The sequence below is a fragment of the Tasmannia lanceolata genome, unplaced genomic scaffold (genome assembly GCF_043159265.1).
Source record: "Tasmannia lanceolata isolate RefF3 unplaced genomic scaffold, GAP_Taslan_0.1 ptg000015l, whole genome shotgun sequence".
In the NCBI taxonomy this organism is placed as follows: domain Eukaryota; kingdom Viridiplantae; phylum Streptophyta; class Magnoliopsida; order Canellales; family Winteraceae; genus Tasmannia; species Tasmannia lanceolata.
In genome coordinates, this window is record NW_027518692.1 from 21,406,322 (window position 1) to 21,429,733 (window position 23,412).

The 23,412-nt window shown below is 38.5% G+C and overlaps 1 protein-coding gene across 3 annotated transcripts in view; it reads left to right on the forward strand.

Moving 5' to 3' along the window:
* The window catches only part of LOC143845532 (serine/threonine protein phosphatase 2A 55 kDa regulatory subunit B beta isoform-like), a 38,269-nt gene extending 16,252 nt beyond the window's left edge, over nucleotides 1-22,017 (forward strand). The window contains exons 5-15 of one of the 3 annotated variants that reach the window (XR_013234472.1): nucleotides 2,756-2,965; nucleotides 3,292-3,383; nucleotides 7,558-7,676; nucleotides 12,927-13,050; nucleotides 13,277-13,400; nucleotides 20,284-20,352; nucleotides 20,462-20,553; nucleotides 20,655-20,732; nucleotides 21,014-21,081; nucleotides 21,202-21,671; nucleotides 21,816-22,017. Coding sequence is in view for 2 of the 3 variants with exons in the window: in XM_077353909.1 (XP_077210024.1) it covers nucleotides 2,756-2,965; nucleotides 3,292-3,383; nucleotides 7,558-7,676; nucleotides 12,927-13,050; nucleotides 13,277-13,400; nucleotides 20,284-20,352; nucleotides 20,462-20,553; nucleotides 20,655-20,732; nucleotides 21,014-21,081; nucleotides 21,202-21,338 (1,113 nt within the window). In the remaining variant the exon portion in view is untranslated. Of the gene's footprint in view, nucleotides 1-2,755; nucleotides 2,966-3,291; nucleotides 3,384-7,557; nucleotides 7,677-12,926; nucleotides 13,051-13,276; nucleotides 13,401-20,283; nucleotides 20,353-20,461; nucleotides 20,554-20,654; nucleotides 20,733-21,013; nucleotides 21,082-21,201 lie in introns of all 3 variants that reach the window. The other 2 variants (XM_077353909.1, XM_077353910.1) reach the window with 2 other exon arrangements.
* Nucleotides 22,018-23,412: the final 1,395 nt, after the last annotated feature.

The window sequence follows — 23,412 nt, forward strand, 5'->3', positions numbered from 1 at the left end:
TGCCATTCTTTTGTTTTTCTCTTTCTCCAACTGAAAAAATGCGGAAAAGCCCATTTCCGAATGGTTGCCGAACGCACCCTGAGTTTCCCAACCAACCGTTAATAATGACTAGGGTCATGCAGTTGTACTGTAGAGATGATGATTAATCTCACGAGGATTATCAACCGGCTTTGACCCAGTAAACATGTGTCATTAAGGAGGTCCAATACATACTTGCATTGAGAAATAAAGATACCTTGCTTGGAACAAGCAACTTCAATCAGAAGCAAGTACTTATGATCATGGTTTCAAATTTCGGTTTCAGGATGCGCTTCGGTCCTCGCCGAAACTGGAATTTCGGCTGAAATATGATGAAATCAATTCAACGGTTAAATAATTATAAAAAATCGAGATTTTTTTGAGACGGTAAAATGAGAATATATTAAAAGACGAACCGAGATGGTTCAAGCAAATTACAGAGAGAGAAAAAACGGAAATACAAAATCAAGGTGGGAGATAATCAAACCACTCCAAATTAGACCTAAAAACACCACCCCTTGCTAGGGAGTTTGCATCTGAATTAACAGACCTCCTCACATGCTTAAACATTATAGACGAGTCAATAACTATATCATCAATTTCCTCGAAGAAAGATAGAAAATGCCACAGAGGAGAAGCCGCACCCAGAAGCCAACGGACAACATTAGAGGAGTCCCCTTCCACTATCACCTTATCTAACAAAGAATTATCCAAAAGCTTCATCCCACAATGGACTGCTCTCACTTCCGCCTCATTAGAGTTCGCCACTCCAATGGGGCCCGAGTACGCCCAGAGAACATCCCCCTTGGAATATCTGCATAAGCCCCCAATTGCTGCATCACCAGGATTGCCAAGAGACGATCCATCAAAATTCTGTTTTAACATCCCATCTGGAGGAGGGAGCCAGGATTGGTTAATTTTTATTTTGCCAACCCCTCCTTGCAAATAATCTGCCAACCTTCCCATAGATCATACACTGAGACGAAATGAAACAGAGGAAGGCTTCTAGCCCAAGAAATGACCGCTGCAATGATCTTGATAAATATCCAATAAGACGATTTTGCCACACCTTCAAATACTCTGGAATTTCTTTCCTTCCAAATGAACCACCATGAAGCCAACAAACACATCTTCCACAGCATCTTACCCCTTCTTTTCCAAGGGCACCATTCCCAACTTTTAATAAAATCTGATATGGTGTTAGGGAGAACCCATAATACCCCAAAGCGAGATAGAATAAAGCTCCAGATATCTGTAGCAAACTTACAGTGAATGAACAGATGATCAATGGATTCGTCATCCGATAAACATAAAGGGCAATGGTTTACCAAAATCATCCCTCTCTTCCTCAAAAATTCAATTGTCTGGGTACAACCACAACATACTGCCCACGCCAAAAAAAGAAACTCTCGGCGGGCAAGAAAACTTCCAGATCGAAGCAGATAGTGGCTCCACTTCGCTACACACCAAATGTTGATAACAAGATTTAACAGAGAAAAATCCGGATGTACACCAAAACCACACATGGGAATCAACCCCCCTCCTCTTAATATAACACCCTTCAATCAAAGACATCAACTCTATAACTGAATTCAACTCTAAATCAAAAACGTTTCTTCCGAACTTCGGCTTCCAAAACACTGTCGAGTTAACCCTCTCAAAGCAATCCGCCACCAAAGCCACCTTCTAAGTAGACACCAGAAACAGATTAGGGAACAATACCCTAAGAGGAACTGCCGAGCACCACAGATCTGACAAAAAACGGATTCTATCCCCAACATAAACCTTAAAGCGTATACCTTTCCTAAATAAAATCTCAACCTTCAAAATATCCCGCCAAACAATTAGACTTTTGAACTTAAAATTATCCGCAGTACACCAACTCCTTAAATTTCGCACGGTCAAAATTTCAGCCGAAATATACTACCGTTTCGGGTATAATCGATTTGGGTTTCGTTATCGACCGAAACCCTAAATTTCAGATTTCGATCGAAATTTAAAACCATGCTTGAGATAACCCAAATGCTTCATATACAAAACACTAAAACACTTCGCAAATATTCTTTAATTCAATACGAAGTACTTCAGATAACCCAATTCCTTCGAATAAAAAAACACCAAAGCACTACTCAAGTATTCTTTACTTCAAAGTGGTATGCCGTTCCTTCTTTTAGATATCTTTTTGTGTCCATTTTTATGTAGCACATGTTAAATCGTGTGTAATGTACACTACTTATACTCAATATACATTGTCTATTAAAGTCAGGGGTCCAAATCCCAAAATGTCAAGTATCTGCTTAAAATTTCATGACATTATTTTACAAGTGGCACTGTTATTCTGGCGGGTCTATGAAGGCATTAATTTTGTTTTGTTGTTGATTTCCTTGGCGTCTCCTTTGAATTTGTTCTTCCATGTATCTAGTTATGTTGCATCATTTACATTTTTGCTTTTCAATCTTCTTCATCTCCATGCTGCAATCACATATAGGAACATGCATCCTGGAAATTGTACTTTCTGGGACAATAATGAGCTTGGACTTCTGTATGAGTTGGGGCATGTTCTTATCGCTTTCTAAGTAACCGACATTTTTTTCTGCGTCTCCATGTTTCAACACTGGCAGCTTTTTTGATTTATCCTCTCATTGTACTAGTCTTTCTTCTTTTAATAAACCGATTATTTACGTTGTTAATTTTCTAAGAGTTATGTTTTTTTCTCTTTGTTTTTGAATACTGGCAGGTTCAGGAAAAGAAGGTGAAGAAAATATGTGACATGAATGTGGACCCGTCACAAGTTTTGGGAAATGGTAGCATTGCAGGCTCAAGTATATCAACTAGCCCAAAAATGTGCCTCCCCAATGGTGGATGTTCAGAAAGGCCATACACTTGTTCGAGCAATGACGTTCTATTCCCCCCTGGGGGGATCCCATCTCTACATTTGCCCGTGGTAGTTGTACTCAGCCCAACCAACTGATACACATAACAGCAGTAGTTTTATCTAAAGAAATTATAATGTATTAGTGTCAGCACCCCACACATTATACCACTTGCAATAGATTCTAAATCTCATGGTGAAAATTGAATGTTTTTGGTATTTCTATTTTCATCATCATGCACTGATGGGTTCTTTCAAGCCCGCATCAAGAATTTGTGACATTCTTCGTTATATTGATGAAGGGTTTGCATTTGGTTTTCTGCAATAATTCCATAGCTTCTTGTACTTATGTTTGATCGGCAGCATTGTTCCTTACCGCATGTGTGGCTCTATATATTTAGGTGGCCAGCCAAGAGACAAACCTTGTTCCTAGATGTCGAAGAATATATGCTCATGCTCATGACTATCACATCAATTCTATTTCAAATAACAGGTGCATTCAATTATTTTTTGTTTTATTTAGTGTATTTTTCTTAAGCTTCATTGCGTGTTGGATTTTGTTCATTATATATTAGACTTTATGCTCATTCATGTTTTTTTATTTTTTAAACAGCAGTTCATTCCATGTTTGCTTTATTTGTTCTATTCTTGTTCGATCGTTTGGTTAAATGTTTTAAAGAAATTATTGGGAGGTGTTTCTTCTCTTTCCTAATATTAGCTTGGAAATGTATATTATCTATTTCCCAGTTACTCCTTCCTGTTGGATTCAAAAAGTAGCTGATTGGCTGACTATAATAGGTTATCTCAGCATGTGACCTCAAAGAGGCTATACAAACTAAAACTAGTGTTTTCTTTATCGGTACGGTCATTTTTTTTTGTCTTGACAAGAAAGATATTTATGAATTGCAATGCCATTTCATTTTGAACGAAAAGCATGCCATGTATCTAAAAATCAAAATTTTGATATCCTGATTGATTCTTATGGATCCAAGGTCATCAACTATGACATTCTGTATTAGTGATTACTGGGTTACTGATATCAAGGTTTGAAATTTCGGTTTTGGACGCTTTCGGCTGAAATCATGTAAAATTTGGGAAAATAATTTCGGTATTTTACAAGATTTTGGTAGAGATTTCTTACCGAAATTTTGTAAATTTCAGCACCCATGAAAGTTCGGCGAAATGATGTAACATTTCGATTTTTGGTACTTTCAGTTTCGGTCCCAGCCGAAATTTAAAACCATGACGGATATTGCTTACAGTTGGTGATGTGTAATGTATGTAAAATGGCATTATGCTGAACTCAGTGAGCTGGCTACTAGTCAACTACTCCTCTGGTTACCAAAGCCCTATCGTCGCTAGTCACTCTCCCCTTGCTCTACTAGTGGTTAGTATGAATAGGAACAATGAAAGCAACCGATATGTTTTGTAGAACTAGATCTTGAGGTTAGGGGTCTGGGGGGAACTCGTTTTTTCGTTTCTGTTTGTTTGGCTCTTTTCTACTACATTTTTTTGTCCAATATCGTAATGAAGTCGAAGTTTCCTGTCCCCCCTTCTTTGGCATATAATGTTTTGCTAACTATTGTTTGAACAACTTCAAACAGGTTAAAAAAAGGTGAAAAACCTCCAAACAACTTCGAAGAGGGGTTCAAGAAAAAAAAAAGAATGCATGAAAATAGAAACATAGCTTCTGGCCGTTGTTAGACTACACATGAAGGGCTGCGAACAAGTAATTCTTATTCTTCGAAACAGATGCGAACTGCTTTGCAAATTGGAAATGAATAGTCGAATTATCCATCTTATTCTCATCCTCCTTCGTCTTCTATTTCCTCCGTTTTCCTTGGGGAACAGTTCGAAAGAGAAGAATGATGGGGTTTGGGGGATTTGAATGATAGATTTTTGGTTTTCTTTATTTTATTGAAGTCATTTAAAGATGGGCACATATTCTTGAAACCCCACAAAAAAGCAGCGGTAGACGGTTATTTCGAATCGCATCATACAATTTTAGATCAAATTGCATGATTCAATTTATAATTGCACGATTTAGTTGCATTTCAATTCAATTATGCAGTTTGAATCGTTGTCTATGCGATCGGATGTACGATTTGAATCGTAAATCGTAAGATTTTCAAAACATTGATCATGAATGCAAACTTAGAGCATTTACTTGTGGAGAACTTTTCTTCTCTTCTCTTCTTGATGTTGATATGATGTTGTGATCGCCCTTTCGTGTGAGACCCTTGGATCCTAGGTGTGGTGCCCTAGATTATCTTTCTTTCTTTCTTCTATCTTGAGGTAATATTCACAGGTTTCTCTACTTGTCACTGGGAACTTGAAGCTTCCTCCGAAACTTTGTTTTTAAGCTTCAAAAGTTCCCCTGTGACATTGTTTTAGACTTGTAATTTCTTAACCACGATATGATGTTGTGATTGCCCAATGGTGTGTGGCTTTTGGATCTTAGGTGTGATGCCCTAGAATATCTTTCTTTCTTCTGTTCTGAGGTAATATCTACATGTATCTCTACTTATTACCAGGAACTTGAAATTCCCTCTGAAACTGTGTTTTTAAGTTTCAAAAATTCCCATGTGATATTGTTTTAGACTCAAAACTTGATAAGGAATCAAGTGATATAATCTGATGTTGGACCCATGACCGATATGGTTAATGTCTATTGTCGATGTTGTGACCTGTTATGATCTTGTTGATTTCAATATTTAAAGTTCTTGTGGATGCTGGGGCTTTACTTTTATTAAAAGAATCAATCTAAATGGATCTGATCCTAAATCAGTAGTCTGGATTTAGTCAATCCCAACCATTGGATTCATAAATTAGGTTGATTTGAGGGACCTATGGGTTTTTTTTTTGAATGGTAGGACCTATGGTTGGATTTGATTGATTTCACCTTGGATTGAAGATTAATCAAGATCTAAAATTTTGAGGCATATTGAAGGCTAGGTGTGAATCTATTTTTAGAAAGATCATACAAACCCTAGATCGACTATATTTAGATGCTTTTTGTATAGAGGAAGAGTAAAGCACATCTCTATATTAGTTCCGCACCATGTTTGGTATCAAGAGCTACAAGAATTAGTATTAGAAATTATTAGATTTGATATTTCAAAAAAAAAAGAAGGAAATTATTAGATTCCTTTCCCTATTGGTTCTAGATCAAGATCTCAACATCCTGATATGATTTATAACAGATGTTCCTCTTCGGAAAGCAAGCTTTCAATAGGGAATCTGAAAATTTCCTTAGGAAGATCTGAGGATGCCTAAACAAGGTTTTAAATCTCGGTTTCGGTTTCGGTACGAAATTTCGGACGAAATCTTGTAAAAGTTTCAACGAAATTTCCGAAACGTTAATTTCGGGTGAAATTTTGTACTACACCGAAACGTTTCACCGAAATTTCCGAAACGTTTCGGCGAATTTGGTACTTTTCCGACTCACTGTGAATTTCGTTTCGTTTTCCACCGAAACCGAAATATTTCAGCCGAAATTTAAAACCATGTGCCTAAATCCTCAGTGCAGGTCTTTGTCTTCCAAATTATCTTGAAGATAAAATTCCAGAATGTTGTGTGAATGAGCCTGGTCTTAAGAGAGCTATTAAAGATCTCTTTAGTTTGGTTGAACCTGGGATGGAAATAAAATTTGTGGTAGTTACCTTAGAGCTATGATTTAGCCGACACTTTGAAGTTATTGCCAACACACACGTGTCCTGCACGTGGGCGTGTGGACATGTTTTTGTACTGTGTCAAGTATGACATTTTGTTTTTGTACTGTGTCAAGTGTGACATTATGTGTCAGACAACTTGTATCTATGTCAAATTTGACACACGAATCCGTATCCACAGATCATGATTATATATACTTTCTATTTTAGCCGTGTCCACGTTTCTAAATTTTGGGGGTTTGCCGTGTCCGTGTCGACACGCGACACTCGTGTCCGTGTCCACTTATCACAGCCTTAGAGTTCGTCAATTCTTTCTAGGAAGCGCAACAGCGACTGTCCTCTCCTGTAGGGGTTTGCCTGGGCTATCTGGGCTTTGTGGGACCTTTTCTCCCTTAGTGGTGGGTAAATCACTTGACACCGTCATTTTGTTTCCCATGTTTGGATTTTTTTTTCTTTTTGGATTATTCAATTCTTGTTGTAACCTGCTAGGGCCTCCCTAGTATCACCGCTTATTGGAAATTCTGGCTGCGCTCAGTTTGAAACAAAAGCAATTCTCTTCCTTCCAATTTTTGGCTCATTTGGAAAGAGGCAAATTCCAGAACGCTTTAGGGTAGGGTAGAAGTATTTGAAAAATGATGCCTGAAATTATTGTTGTGGTCTCTGAGCAGACCTAAAAGACACAGGTTTTAAGCAGTATTTGTCCTAGATTTAAATTTTCGTATTGGGCATGAGTGTGTACCACTACTTATTCGGTCTACTAAACTTGGGGAAAGATGCACTTTCTAACAACCCGTTAAATTAAAAAATTATTTAAATGCCATAATTTCATCACTGTGCTCTTTCTGAGTCACGAATCAACGAAATCTTGCATTGGTTTTTTCATAGGTATTCTTAGTTATATGCTGCATACATGTGCTTTTTTACTCTGGTCTGCATAACTTCTTTGCCTTCTTGGCACTCAAAGATTGCTTATAGCTCATTTTTATTTATTTTCAGCGACGGCGAGACTTTTATATCAGCAGATGACCTTCGAATAAATCTTTGGAATCTGGAAATAAGCAACCAGAGCTTCAATATTGTTGACGTGAAGCCTGCAAACATGGAGGATCTAACTGGTATGAATTCACATTGTTCTAAATGACAGAAATTGCATGCATATTGAAATTCTATTTCCAGTGAGGTTTCTGGATTGACAGTCCTGCTGTTTTCCTTGGTCTCAAAACCAGCTATTAAGTTATATTGCAGGTTCTGTTAGCGAGTTTCTGTGTATTACACCATTAAATCTTCGCTATTGTGTGATCTTTCTCTGGTTATATAATTTGTCCAAAGTGAAAAAAATTGGGTCTGTGATCAATCATCATGAAAACGCACCAGAAACATTTGTTTAGATTTCATCAAATAGAATAACGGATCAACGGGTTGTTTTTGTCCCCTGCCTTTGTGTGAGGATTGTAGGAAATGAAAATATTATGGAATAAGTTTGAGGACTATGGTTCCTCTAAAATCCCAAAGGGCTAACATTTGGCAGAAAATTAAGCTTCTCGAAATGGAGGGTTATCCAAGCGTATGGACTACGAGTCCATTCCTCAGGGTTCTAGTAGTTCACTTTATTAAATTAAGCTTCCTAAAATGGAGGGTTATCCAAGCGTCTGGACTACTAGTGCAACCCTCAGGGTTCTAGTTCACTTTTTTTTTTTGGTTTTGAAATGTTAGCAAAGATTATGAGTGGGGCACTGATTGCACCACTAACGAATCTCTACATACATCTTTGGGTAAAGAGTCCACTATTTTTTTCAGCCCTTATGTTCACATGGGAAAAATAGAACTCCTTTCCTCTACCGACATGTAAAACATTGTAAGTGGTGTTTGCCAATCATCATAGTTTTATACTTCGCTCAGCCCCTGAAAGATTAAATTGGATTCTATGTCACCAATGTAATCGGGTGACAAGAGATCCTGCCTTGCTTTGTGGGATTCCTTGATACCAATCAGGATGGAAAACGCCTTTACAATCTCACCCTTGCCTTTTTGAAGCAGTCCTCTTACCTCTTTGGTCCCAGTTTTTTCATTGAGGACTCATCTAAATTCAATTTGATGACAGATATATCCATTTAGAAGATTTTCTCTCTTTTGGGCATCTTCCATATAATTTCTTTTCATTTCCTATATGCTCTATTTGGTTGCTTGAAGTTGGCTGGGAGATTAGGAGAAGAAGAAGTCAAAGGGAATTAGACAAGCATGGAAGATGGGGAGAAGATTAGGGGAAGAGTGGTGAGTAGTGTTTGGTTGCTCGGCAATCCGTGAGATGATTAGCGGAAGATGTAGGGGTCTCATTACCAAAATAGAGGGTGGGAGAGAGAGAAAGAGAGAAAAGATAATAAGACAAGAATATTTTCCTAATCTTCTCCACAAATTCCATTAAAAAAAAAGATAGAGGGGGAAACATTGTCGCCACTTAGGAAAAAAGCTAATAATGACGTCTGGTGGTCAAAGGGAGTTTTGGCAACCAAATATGCTTTGGGTAGATGTCGGGAAGATCAGCGGCGTTTGAAACGCTGCTAATCTTCCCACCTTTGCCAACCAAACAGAGCAATAAAGATCTGGAATTGAAAATCCCCAGTAATCTTTCTTTCCTATAGCCCAACTAAATGTAAGGTCTTTAATTTCCCAATTGATCTTCACTACAAATGATTTTTTCTCAAAGAAAGGTTCCGTTCGGTTCAAATCACCCAAGCTACCTCGGGAGGACTCCAATCACTTTACTGGTCAGCTGATGTATGATTTTCTCTAAAATTTCTATGAATTCAGGATGCTTTGGAAATCCCATCTTTGTTCAATTTCTGTAATGGGTTTTCAACATTGCCTTCTATACAGTGCAACAGAAAACTCTTCCAATGAACAGTGACACAAACGCATCCTTTCTGGGATTGGACATCTGACCTCCAGGTTGGAGAACAAAGCCTTGACCATTGAGCTAGAGGCTCAATCCCATGTTTGTTTTAAATCTGGTGAAGATGCAACACACTCCCTAGATCCATCTGCCTGGAGTTTCGCGGTTTCGCCACACCACCTGTACCAAAGTCCATTATATTCCATTTACTACTATCATCACAACTGAACTTCATCAGTACTCCGTAGGTTCTCATTTGTATTTCATGTAATCATTTAGTGCTTTGAGATCATATGCATGGCTATAGTTTCTTCATGCCCTGAGGTCTCTATAATCTTCTGTTTCATTGTAATAAATTTTTCTCACTTGTTAAAGAAAAAGTAGAAGAGAAGTAGTAGTGATCAATCATCATCATGGGGGAGTGGTCATGAGAAGGGATTTCACATTAGGTTACTCGTATGATAATAATCTGGGAATGATGATTAAGAAGAGAAACACACCACGGACTTTACATTATATTACTCATATTGTATGATAATAAGACAGGAATGATGATCAATAAGTGAAACACACCACCTCATGCAGAGTATGGTATTGATTCAAATCATTTGAAAGAATGGCTGTTGTCTCTTAATATTCAGTCATTGTCAACCCAAAAAAATGGCATATAATGGACAGGGAAACTAAGAACAAAGCAAAAGTTGTTTGAAACTGGGCTGACGTGGAGACCATTTTTATTTTCCCAATTGTCCATTTAGATGGTCAATAAGTGCCACTCCGGTTTCTTTCTGGTAAACAATTATTTTCGATCTTGAAAATCCTTGCTGATTTTTGTAGCATGTCAGGAATGGATTATATGTGGTTCTTAGAATGCTTACAGGGCTGTATGCCTAGAAGTCATCAAGTAATGTGATGGATAGAATGGTAAGGTATACGGACAGAATTTTGTGTTGTGCTGCATGCATGTTCCATTTCAGCCTAGTATTTTAGTTATGAAATTGATCTTCTTGTACCATGTTATATAATATGAGGGGAAGGTGGAAAGCATAATATTCATTGTGCCCATGAGGTAGGTTTCAACAATCTCTCATTCTATCATAGTGGAAGAGATAATCTTCAACTGAGGATTTTTGGTAATAGGGAAAAGGCTTTTGACTAGTTAAGTTGGGGACCATTAAAAAAAAATTCAAAAAAAAAAAACTAAACACTAGTTAAGTTGGGGATAATAGACATAAGCTTCATTGTTGAACATAATATATTAATATGCAAAGCTAGATATTTATTTAATGTGGGTGGGAAGCAGTTGTGGTGCTCCTCGAGGATGAGTAATGGATTCGTTCTCCAATGCAATTTGATTTTGATCATGAGATGGTTTTAATTTGCTGTGGTCAAGTTGCTTTCTTTATTTCTCTATCTACTTATTGGTAGGCAGTGAACAATGGTTGATACCTCTGTATATGCTCCCGGAAAAGCTAACCCACGTTGGAGGGAAACTCCAAGAAAAAAGTGTAAAAACACCTTTTCTCCTCAAGAAAAGAAACACTTTACATTCAGTATTTTAATTGTCAACACTCCAAAGCCACTTCATCATTGTATTCGTCACATATAAATAGCGGAGAGAGTTTCCTCTTATTGCAAATAGCAAATAAGAAAGAAGCAACAACAAAATGGAATCCACGTCCATGAATAGGAATGGTTGTTCCTTTTACAATTTGAATAAAGAAAGAACATAGGCAAAAGTTAAGTTGCTATTTTGAATGAGGTGTAAATGGCATTTACTAAAATCTAACAAGGCATGTGTCGTCCATTCTAATATGACTAAGATATTGGCTATTTAAGTAACTCTTACATGGCGGGTTGCTTATTGGATATTTGCTAATTTCGCAAATCTCAAATGGCAGGTTGCTGATTTTACCGAAGCAAAATAGTAGGTTGTCTTCCTATTTTCTCCTCTTGAACAAAAAAAAAGATTCTACTGAATAATAGCCAAATTAAAGGAAAAGCATACAAGCCAAATTAGAGGAAAAGCTAAATTTAGCATTGCTTATGGGACCTCTTGGGATGGTCTATCCAAGCTAGGTGGGCTTGGACTAACTGACCGTATGCATCTGAATCAGTCGCCCCCTCTAGAAGAAAGCTCGCCCTCGAGTTTGGTTTAGTGATGTTGACTATTTGGGGAGTAAGGATTAGGGTGGCCACAATGGATTCACATCTCGCTCCGACTTCGAACTGACGTCCTTTCCAGCAAATTAGATACTTCCATCATGCTATTAATCTAACTCTTTTGGGTGGGCGGTAGACCTTGATTCGGCAAGAAACCATACTCTCGATATGCTCGTCGAACTGGAATAGTGGAGGCGGAAAGAAGCCTTCACTACTCTCAAAATTATGGGCTGGACAATCATCGATGATGGGCCAATCTTCGCCCTTTACGTGATAGATCTGCACGTCTATGTAGCTCTCCGACTCTTGCAAGCTTTCTATCAAGGCCTCGAACTTACACTTAAGGTCTTGCAAAGCTCGCTCCATTCCGAGGCGCATCTCCCGTTCTTCATTTAATTGGCGTGTCAAAATTTCTACTTGACATTCCAATTTGCTATTGGTGCTCTTTAGCTCTTTCATTGGTAGATTTTGATGCCCACAAGAATGATGCCGAGTGATTCGATTCCTCCAGGCTTGTTGAATGACATATGTAGCCAATTTGAATCTCAAGTAATTGTCACAGTCCATTTGCCGACGAACCCAACTTTGAATAATAGTGGCGGAAGTAACGTGTATTCGGTATTCCTTCTTAGCCCGGTACATTTGCCATGTCTTTTGAATTGTAAGGCATGCGGCTTTCCTTCTGGCAAAGTCTTTGGCCTTTTGGGCTTTTTGCTTATGCAGTTTTCTAGCCTGAAAAATCTAAGGCCTGTTGATAAGTTACCGGTGCAAACATTTTCAAGAAACGACCACGTACCTTCTCTCAATTATCAAATGGTGGTTTTCTCAATTTGCTTCACTCTTGTTCAGTTTCTTTTTTGTGTTCCTCTGTTTGATCGCCTGTAGCTTACATTATTATTTCTATTTGTGAGGTTGCAGAAGGTATTTTTGTGATGGATTTTGATTTGTTGAGCGTGTAGAAACTCTTACCAGCTTGTGCATTTTGTATTTCATTTTCTATTATCCGTTAGTGAGTCAAGAAAGAAAGAAAAGAGTTGGGTACTTTTACAGTGGGTCCTGTTTGTTGGTTTCCTTGTTCTTGATACTTGGTTTTGCATGATCTGATCTTTACCAACTCATGGATTTTGTATTGCAGTTTGTTCTACGTACTCCATTCATTTGTATGATCTTTGATTTTTAAAGTGCAACTACTACTATGTACGTAGTAAATATGTGCTAAACTATGTACTTATGTTACATCTTGTAATTTATACCTGATAGTTGATGAATTTAGTTGTTCAACCTTGTAAATCTTCTGATTTCTAACTTGCAGAGGTGATAACATCTGCTGAGTTTCACCCTACCCATTGTAATATGTTATCATATAGCAGCTCAAAGGGCTCAATTCGGCTAGTTGACTTGCGGCAATCAGCATTATGTGATACTCATACTAAATTGTAAGTAGTCTGTTGTCTTGTCTTTATTCTAGGCATTTCGTGCAAATGTGCATTCATATTGTAAAGAAAAAGGATGTATTTTCTTAGCTATTGAGTAGGATAATAACATGTTATTTAATCATTGCTTCATAACATGGTTTATCTGGCATCTTTGTTTTTTTTAGTAGGCAGATATCTTACTTTCACGTCTTTTGAAGCACTATCTAATTATGTTTTCCCCATGCAGGTTTGAGGAGAAGGAAACACCTGGATCTAGGTCCTTTTTTACAGAGATTATTGCTTCAATATCTGACATTAAGTTTGGAAAGGATGGGAGATATATTCTTAGTCGTGATTATATGACTCTTAAGGTCCATTTTTTTAATAATTGGGTTTGTTATGTTTATTTAGTTCTCTGAATTGTTTAGAGTTTCTTCAGCAATCCTTTAAAAAAAATATGCTTAGTGGAAATGCATCATGATAAATATATTTCTTTTAATTTGAAAAATGCACAATATGGCTGATTATTTTATATTTAAGCTGAGGAATACCAACACTTTCATGGAATATTTTCTTGGATGTTCAGTTCTATTGGTGAGATTGCATAACGATTGATAGGGTTAGCTCAAAGGAGGTATACACGATGGACAGTGTCACAGGGTAGTTTTGCTTTTCCTAAAGGCAACCCGTGATGGCACTAAGTCTTCTCAACTTAGTCAGCCAACCCACACTCGAGGCTCGCGCAAGAAAGGGACAAGCACACAAACAACACAAGGGACACCAAGTTTTTAACGTGGTTCGGCCAAACAGTGCATTCGTCCACAAGCAAATCTCTATTGCCTTAACTCAAAGGGAACTCACGCCCTAGGCCTTTGCCTTTACAAGAAAGCACTCAATTCAAAACACACACTCAATCCCCATGCCATAAATTTATGGGGGTGACAAACCTCTCCCACCCAAACTATCCAACGTCCTCATTGGACCCATTGGTAGGTTTACTCCATTGAGTTTCTCCTCTTGCCTCAACACTGCATCTTCTTCACCAAATGCCTTTTCCATCACTCGCTTCTCCTGTACTCCCTTGCGGCCTTGCCTTTGTCAATGCGGATCAAGTGATCTCCTTGGTCCACCCACCACCCACCACCCTGATGACCGAGCATCTTTCAGCCACCGCCTCCTTGACTTTGAGGACCGGCACAAAACATGGACTTTGTACATCCATTACAAAATTCCCCCGCAAGGTACCACGTATCGTTGGCTTGAACAAAAAATTTTACGGCAAGAATAACTTCAAAGCCATCCAATGGAACCACCAAGAACTCGCAATAACTCCGCCATTCCCCCACTCTAAGAGGAACTTTCTCACCATGTCACACAGTTTTTTTTTGCCTCTGTATTCACTGCCTTGATGCCACTTGCCACGCCAAACCGTGTGGATTGTTACCATGTCCGTACAGCTAGTACAACTCACACAGTTTCGTACAACCTGCACGGAACCGTATGGTCATGATTTTCTTCCCCCTTTTTCATCAATTTCCTCCATTCCGATATGATCTTGATGTCTGATGCCAAATTGATTTTTTTATTTAGGGATTTGATATATAGAGAGAAGAAAGCAGTAAAGAAGCAAAGGGAGAGAAACATAAGAAAGAGCTCAGGGTTTTTCTTTTTCTCCTTGTTTATATTATTGTCACAAAAAATTACAATTAAAAAAACACTCACTAAATAGACTCTTGTCAACCTCATGATGAACCTTTTGATGCAGCCATGTGCAATCTAATTGATGGTAGGCGTAAGAGTTTCATCTGACACTTTTCCATTTCAAAAAGAAAAGAAAAGAGTTTCATCTGACACCAAAAAAGAGTTTCATCTGACACCAAAAACGAGATAAGCATGTGTTTATGATGCAGACCAACTTTTACGAAAATTAGAAAAAGAGTGATAGTGGGGCACATTAGATGTCTTTTAGGGTTTTCTTATTATTTTTCATAGTGGCATCTTTGTTATATTGGGTGTTTAAATTTTATTTTATTATTAGTAGGAGATGAGGCCCACATGGTCCACCTCTTGGTTAAGCGACTAGTTTTTTTTTCTTTGAGTTTTAAGTGATAAGTTTTTAAAAGTTAGGGTTTACTATTCACATTATTACTATTCATGCCCATGTTAGGGTCTTATTTGTTCTTAGTCTAGAAGTCATGGACAAGCTCTATATTTTGTAAGGACTAGGACCATTAAAAAACCCAGACTTTATGACTTAAAAAGACTTTTCTGCACCCTGTTGGCAAACGTGGGGTGTGAAGCTTTCTTCTACAAGGTAAGAATTCTAGGGATTACTAGTATGACTTTAGAACACCTAGCTTTCTTATCTATTCGATTACTGTTATTTTGATCCGTTGTTGAATTCTATTACATTATTTTTTATTAATCAAATATATCTCCTACATATTTTGAATTCTGATTTTCCATCCATCATAAATGCTTCTCAATCTATTAATACATATCCCTAATTTTCAGATTTACCCCATCCAAGTCTCTATACCTGTGTCTTACCTACCTTCTTGAGTCCTATATTTCCGCTAGGATTCCTTTTGAGTCCTTTTTTTGGCTGGCTATACTACCTCAGTTGCATTCTTTACTTGCCATTGTAACCAATAATTCGGAACCTCAAAGGCTACGCTCTACTAGATTATCACAGCTAGGGTGTTCTCTAGAATCAAAACCCGTGACCCATATTCAACTATGATTGATTTGTAACTCCATGTGAAATTAGTGAAACCCATAAATATGAGTGATTTATTACTCCCTGTGAATTTTCATGCGCATCCATATTGTGGAAAACCCAAATGGGAACCTTGCTTGCAACTTTGGATTTCAGCAGTGGGTGCCTACTGAGCACTTTTCTGCGGTTTCGAACAATTTTGTAGACATCGCAGCAACTTTATTGATTGACACAAACATGATGCAATGTGTACATAATCATAAAACATACCGTGCAGTGTCCTCTAGATGCCATATGGACACACAACAGGTTTCAGGTACATGCACATAATGTATGCTAGCATTCATGGATGAATTTCATAGATGAGGCAACTTGGGTAAGGAAATGAACACGACGGTCGTTACTCGTCCCAAAGAAAAAGGGAATTATTGAGCTTAAAGATTTTCGACCTATTAGCTTAGTCCACAGTATGAGGGCGAGCCTTGGCGCAATGGTAAGGTTGCTCCATTGTGACCTGATGGTCACAAGTTCGAGTCACGGAAACAGCCTCTCTGCAAAGCAGGGGTAAGGCTGCGTACATCTAGCCCTCCCCAGGCCCCGCAATGGCGGGAGCCTCGTGCACTGGGCCGCCCTTTAGCTTAGTCCACAGTATGAACAAGGTTTTGGTCAAAGTTTATGAAGGAGAGCTAAAGAAGTAATGTAGAGTTTCATTTCTCAGTTTCAGGGAGCGTTTGTCAAAGGAAGACAGATCCCGGGTGTCATTCTTATAGCTAATGAAGTTATTGATACCAGGAGACGAGGGGACGAAAGGGAACTGATTTGCTAGTTTGACATGGAGAAGGTGTATGATCATGTTGAATGGAATTTTTTGAACTTTATTTAGGAGAGGATGGGATTCAACGATAAATGGAGAAATTGGATAAGGGCCTGCATATCAACCATGGTTTTAAAGTTCTGCCGAAACCATCGTTTCAGCCGAAATATTTCGATTTCGGATGCTACCGTAACAAAATCTACTTGGATTCGGAAAATTGCAAGATTTCGTCCTAAATTTCGGGATTTCGTTAATGTTTTGGCTGAAATATGGAAAACACGCAGCTTTTCATATTAAAAACAAAGTCGGCCATGATTTCATACTGAAATATTTCCGTGATTTTACAGCTTATCAGCTGAAATTTTGAACCGAAACCGAAATGTTTCCATTTCGCTGATGACCGAAACCGAAACCGAAACCAAAATTTAAAACCTTGATATCAACTTCTTCTCATGGTTTTAAATTTCCCCAAAATGACCGAAATATTTCCATTCCATCCCCACCTAAACGAAACCTACACGATTTCCTTTTCCGTCATTATTTCCCTGAAATTTTGACTGAAATTCCTGAAATTCAACTGAAATTTCAGAAATGTAACCGAAATTCGACCGAAACGATAGGACCGACAAAAAAATGGAAAGATGTTATGATTTGCATTTCATTTCATTTCATTAATATAGAGAATGATACTTGAAAGGGAGACTCGTCATTGTACTTTTTTATACTTTATTACATTGTACTCCTTTGACTTTACTGTTACAGACATGTGCGACAACGCATGCCACTAGGTGTTTGATGTGATTAAGCCATTATGGATGGTTGTCTTGTTTATGTGATGGTTTGTAAGTATGTATTTGTGCTGTGACACCCTTAATAAGGCAAGTCCTGTAACAAACCGACTAGTATACTACAAGTCTTTATATAAAATACCGACAATGGTCGCAAAAGAGAATAGAAAAGCTTCAGAGGGACTTTCTCTTTGAAAGAGGGCAGGTTAATAGAAAGGTGAAATGCCTAATTAGTTGGGAGAAGGTATGCATGTTGAAGATACATGATGAGGGTTGGATTGGTAGAATAAGATTGAGTAATAAAACTCTTTTGGAAATAAAACTTTGGCGAGACGGGGAAGAGAAGGAAGCATTGTGGCACAGAATCGTAGGGGATAAATATGCTTGGGGTTGAGAGGATTGGTAGAATAGGAACCCTGTATTAAGTAAAGGTGTGGATGCATGGAAGTCCATTTGTGTGTCTAGACTTTTGTATGATATCTCAGTTAGATTCAGAGTGTGAGGGGGAGAGGGAACTCGTTTTGGGTAGATAGGCATAGGTGAGTCCTTGTTGTGCCATGCATTTCAAGACTTATACCAGTTAGCAACTGATAGAGAGGCTAGTGTGCAACTATATGGAAAGAAAAGAAAGAGGGAATTGGGGGGGGGGGGGATTTAATCATTTGGCTTGGGAGTAACCGTATGGATAGTGAGATAGTCAGTCTTTCTGCTTCTTGGTCTCGTTGGTTCCCAGTCCAATCCCCCCTCTAGCCATGACCATATAGTGTGGACCCCTAACAGTATTAGATCTTCTCTGGTCGATCCTTTTTTTTACAGGTTGGTTAGAGAGTATGGGGTTGGCACCAATTTTTTAAGAATCTGTCCCTCCCTCCCCTCCCCTCCCCGCCCCACCCCCCACCACCACACACACAAAAACCACGTGCTGACACACGCACGGCTATAACTGCATTCGCTAGGATGGTGGCGAACAAGAGATCAACATGTGTGAGTGCCTCAAGAGAAGGATGATTTTTCTTGCCAGCTGGTGTCTTTATGCAAGCGAGTAGTAGAATCCCTGGATCATGCATTGTTACATTGCTCTTTATCCTTTCTACTATTGAGGTAAATTACCAAAAGCTCCGGCCTGGCTTGGGTATTCCATAGAACCGTCAAGACAACTATCTTGCATTGGAGTAGCGATCCTTTTGGATAGGCGAGACGGTATTCTTTAGCGACTAGTTCATTATGCATTGATATGATATGACACATTTGGAAAGAGAGGAACAACCACATTTCGGTCTTCCCCTATTCAATGAAAGTTGTTACCATTAAAAAAAAACAACCACATCTTTGAAGAGAAAACGATGAGTGTTGGAAGGATAATAGCTGAAATCAAAACTGATCGTGTTTCATAGGGGTAGAAATGAAAAGATACCATCTTTGTATGCCATGGTAAACATTCTTAGGAATCAGAGGACAATCATTTAGGCAAAGGTTAAAATTACCCCTAGATGGTGCCCTCCTTCTGAGTGGGTGAACTTTAACTTTGATGGAAGTTCAAAAGCAAACCCTGATTTGTGATAATAGTGGGTGTACGGTACTCTCTTTCTCCGGACCAGCAGGGTGTGTGACTCTCTTGGGGCGGAAGCAAGTGCACTCCTTTGGAGTTTTAAATGGCATGCGAGTTACTCTCCGAATCCTTAAATCATTGAAGGGGATTCTGCTAACATTTTGGTGTGGGCTAGGAATAAGGCGTCTCGCCTATGGAAATTGTCAAACATCATTTCGGAAATTAGAGACCTTTACTTGATTTTGCACTGGGAGTTCTCCTATATGAAGCGGGCTGCAAATGATCAAGCTGACAAGCTAGTGAAAGACAGAGTGGATAGGGCAGGGTGGAGATTACCGGCCCTTAGTTGAGGGCGAGACTTGGAGGGGGTGGATGGGAGTGAGCAAGGTAGTGAGTAATGTTTGGGAATTGCTGCTGTATTTGCTTGGTGGGACTTGTCCCCATTATTTGGATTACATCTGCTGTTTTGTAATAAAATCTAGTTACTTTAAAAAAAAATGTTTTCTTTGTAGAGTTCCGATTAACTGACTGGCAACTCATTGTACATTGTGTGTGCCAATTAATTGACCCATTTTGAAGTTTATAATTATAAAAGGAAGAATAGAAAGAACGCGTCAGTCAAAACTCTCCAGCTGGTGGATTTGCTATCTCAGTCCGACATCCACTTTACTTTCATGAAAAGAAAAAAGGGTTAATTCTTAAAATTCAAGTTGTAATTATTGATGTGGACATTCTCAATTCTTTTATAGTTGGAGGCTGGAAATGGCTAGATAATGGATAATATTACTTTATCCTTTGTTGGGTTTCAATTTATGTGCATGTGTGTTCATTGCCATATATTGTATCCTTTGTTGAGTTTAATTTAATGTGCACGTGTGTTCATTACCATATACAACCCTCACACAGTTGATGAAATCTTTGAAATACCATCATGTGCCACGTACCCTAGGATTGAAGATAGTTCCTACTTCCTAATAAGAGTTCTAAATAGAAGGAAAGACAATTTCATTGCCTCAGAAATATGCAGTACCCCTCACACAGTCGATGGAATCTTTGAAATACCATCATGTGCCACCTATCCAAAAAAAATTTAGATTATCCTCATGTGCATGTATGTGTGGATTATACATGCACACATGTATTTGAATTGCCCATTAATGGAAACTACGTTTGCTTATGCTTGAAACTCTTCAATGTTTTATCTGGTCTTCATTTTTGAAGAATTGGCACGCTGATGTCAAGCATTTTTTCAGTTTCTGAATCATAATTTTGATATACCCTGGTGTCTGGCCCCGCCTGGATTTCGTGATGGTATTTTTTTTTAATTACTTTTATCAGTTCTTCCTTTTCCTCATTTGTGTTTGTTTTACATGTTCTTTATCAGCTATGGGACATAAACATGGATGCTGGTCCTGTTGCAACTTTCCAGGTTCATGAAAATTTAAGGCCTAGGGTGAGTTCGCTTTCTTTTAGAAATTGCTTAGTCAAAGCATTGGTGCTTGCTATCAATACAACTATCCAGTTGTAGTGCTAATTATGATATACACTTTGAACTTGGACAGCTCTGTGATTTATATGAAAATGACTCGATCTTTGACAAATTTGAGTGCTGTCTGAGTGGAGATGGACTTCGGGTAGCGACCGGTTCCTACAGGTCTGCAATTTAATAATTTTTCATTTATTGTTGTTACTGGAACTCTAGATTGGGGTCCTGACTTCAATATAGTTTTACTGAGACTGTTTTTTTTATCCCAGCAATTTGTTTCGGGTGTTTGGTTGCACTGCTGGAAGCACTGAGGCTACAACTTTAGAAGCCAGCAAAAACCCTATGAGGTATGACTCCTAATGATAATTTTTTTTTTGAAATTTGACAAAATATATTTATACTATGAGATTTACATTGGGGACCAGAGGTTCCAACTTGCATTTACATAGTATGAGACTTCTAATGGTAATGATAATACTGAAAACAATTATGATCAGGATGATTAATTAGTGGACGATGGCTGTTACAGTAACCGTGGTAGTATGATCACGATGGCTGTTACTGTTTGTTTGGAAACATTTTGATGGCTTATATAACCATTTTATGTCTTGGTGTTAATTTCATTTAGGAGACAAGTGCAGACCCCATCCAGGCCTTCAAGATCTCTCAGCAGTCTAGCACGTGTTGTAAGACGAGGTCAGTGTTGAATTGAATATGTGTTAGCTCGGAGTTGCATTTTATGGGCTGTTTTGAGTTATTCGGAAAATTCTTTATATGCCATTTTTATTTATTTAACATGGGTTTATGAATCTATAGGAGCTGAAAGCCAAGGTGTCGACGCAAATGGAAATGCTTGTGATTTCACAACAAAATTGCTCCACCTAGCCTGGCACCCAACTGAGAATTCACTTGCCTGTGCTGCGGCAAACAGCCTCTACATGTATTATGCGTAAAGGTCTTGGAAGGAATATTTTTGTTTGGAAAGTTTTGTGGGTTGCTCTCAGTGAAGGCCGCAACTAAAGTAGAAACACCTGCATTCCTCAGAGCCCCATCGTCCTTAAGTTTTAGCATATTGTCTTATTGGATCCTCGAGGAAGTTCCGTCTTTTGTTCGTGGGCAGGGCAGTGTAGTTCTGATTCTTTTTAGAAAAGATTCACTTCTTTTCTTATTCTGTCAGGTTTAGATCCACAAATTTGTTTGTAGCTCTCCTACAACCAGAACAAAGGGCTGTTCAATTCCGCCACTATGTTGAGGTCCATCCAAGGGGTCTCTCTGACTCAAATGCCGTAAGGCCTGTTCTGTATACCAATAAGATTATTGCATGGGGCTTGTTGGGCATGTATTTCTGTACCCACTTTTTGTGCGCTATGTGAATGTTTATCATGATTATTGGCAAGTGATGTGCTAACCCTTCTTTCTTCATTTATCAGAGTTGCGAGCCTCTGATAATTTGGATAGTCACACGGCGTGAGCTGGGATGAAATCGGTATGTAAGTCTTACTTTTGTCGTACTTTTTGGGGGGGATTTTGTTTATCTGACAGTTATAATTTGTAAATTTGGGAGGTGGGGATGAATGACTTATCTTGAATAAGCCTCTGGGCCTGGTTTTAAATGCATTTAGTTTGCTTTTCTATTTTTTGTTCTTTTTCCATCGATTAAATCAGCATTTTTGCCCCAACCGCATTGCTGGAGTGTGGAATGATCTTATGCTGCAGCTGAGGGAAAAAAGAAAGGTAAAAGCATATGCTCCTGCTCACCCATTTCCTCATGGAACAGAGGGAAAGAAACTGATCTTTTTTTTTTACTATTTTAAGATTTAGGCCATGTTTGGCAGCTGTGAATTTTTTTTTTCTACGAAATAGTAGTTTATCAAGTGGTGAGAGAGGGATCACTCAGATATTTCCCTTTACTGCCGTCCACCATTACATGGAAAGAGAATTCATAGGTGCCAAACATTGCCCTTCATTCTTTAGAGTGAATGATCATCCAACTATGGCGTAAAAAAAAACTAAGAGGGATGTTTTGGTGTCTCTAGAACAGATGTAGATTGCATGATCTAATTCCAATATCTATCCTGGGTTATTAGTCTTGCTTTTCTTTCCTCTTTTACATTGGCCAAAGCCCGAAAAAAAGGGAGAGCTTTTTTTGTCAATTCCTTTTCTTTCATGGTGCAGCAGCTGCTTGCTATAAAAAATAAATCCTCTTTATCTTTAGGGTAGGAAGGAAGAAATAGCAATTCATATCTAGCTAGATTGCTTAAAATATGGTCGTTGATAGGCTCATAACAAGGCTATTTTTTTTGGCCTCATGTTTCCGTTTGGAACCCCATTTACAAATACCTGTCACTACCAAATCGGGGTATGCACATTTTAAGATCTCTTTAGATCTAATTTTCTCTGATTTCAGGGATGTAGAAATCCGAAATGAGGTTTTTCTCTGATCTTGGGATGTACTCTCCGGTTGGTACATATCTTTTAGGTCATTTAATTCTCACTCGAAGAGCTATGATCAAGGCTCCTTATTTTCCATTAATCATACACACCCACCTAAGATAATAACCCTATCTTACTAGTAGTATATTTATCAATCACTTATTAAGTCATCACACCAAACCGACTCGTAAGCCTGTGTGCCATAAGAAAACAACCCTGCCAACCCACATACACATCTTGCACGTCCACATACATTAATTTCCAAAGCATTCATTTGAAAGTCCCTTACATGGATAGGTTCCTACAAAAAATCAGGTTCATAGGATCATCCTAACCCATGGGTTGTTTCTCCATTCACGAGGTGGGTAGTCTGCAACAACAGAGCAGACGCGAAATGTCTTTTGCGATGAAGGCTATATATATAATTTTGGAAATCAATGCATTTGGATGTGCAATATGTGTTTTGGGGTTTGTCAACATGGTGATCTTCACCAATGGCCACTATCAAATCATTACGGATCTCCGATCGAGAGCCATGGCTACATGATCCAACATGAGTGAGGTATCACCTGAGGTATATCAACGCGGGTTATT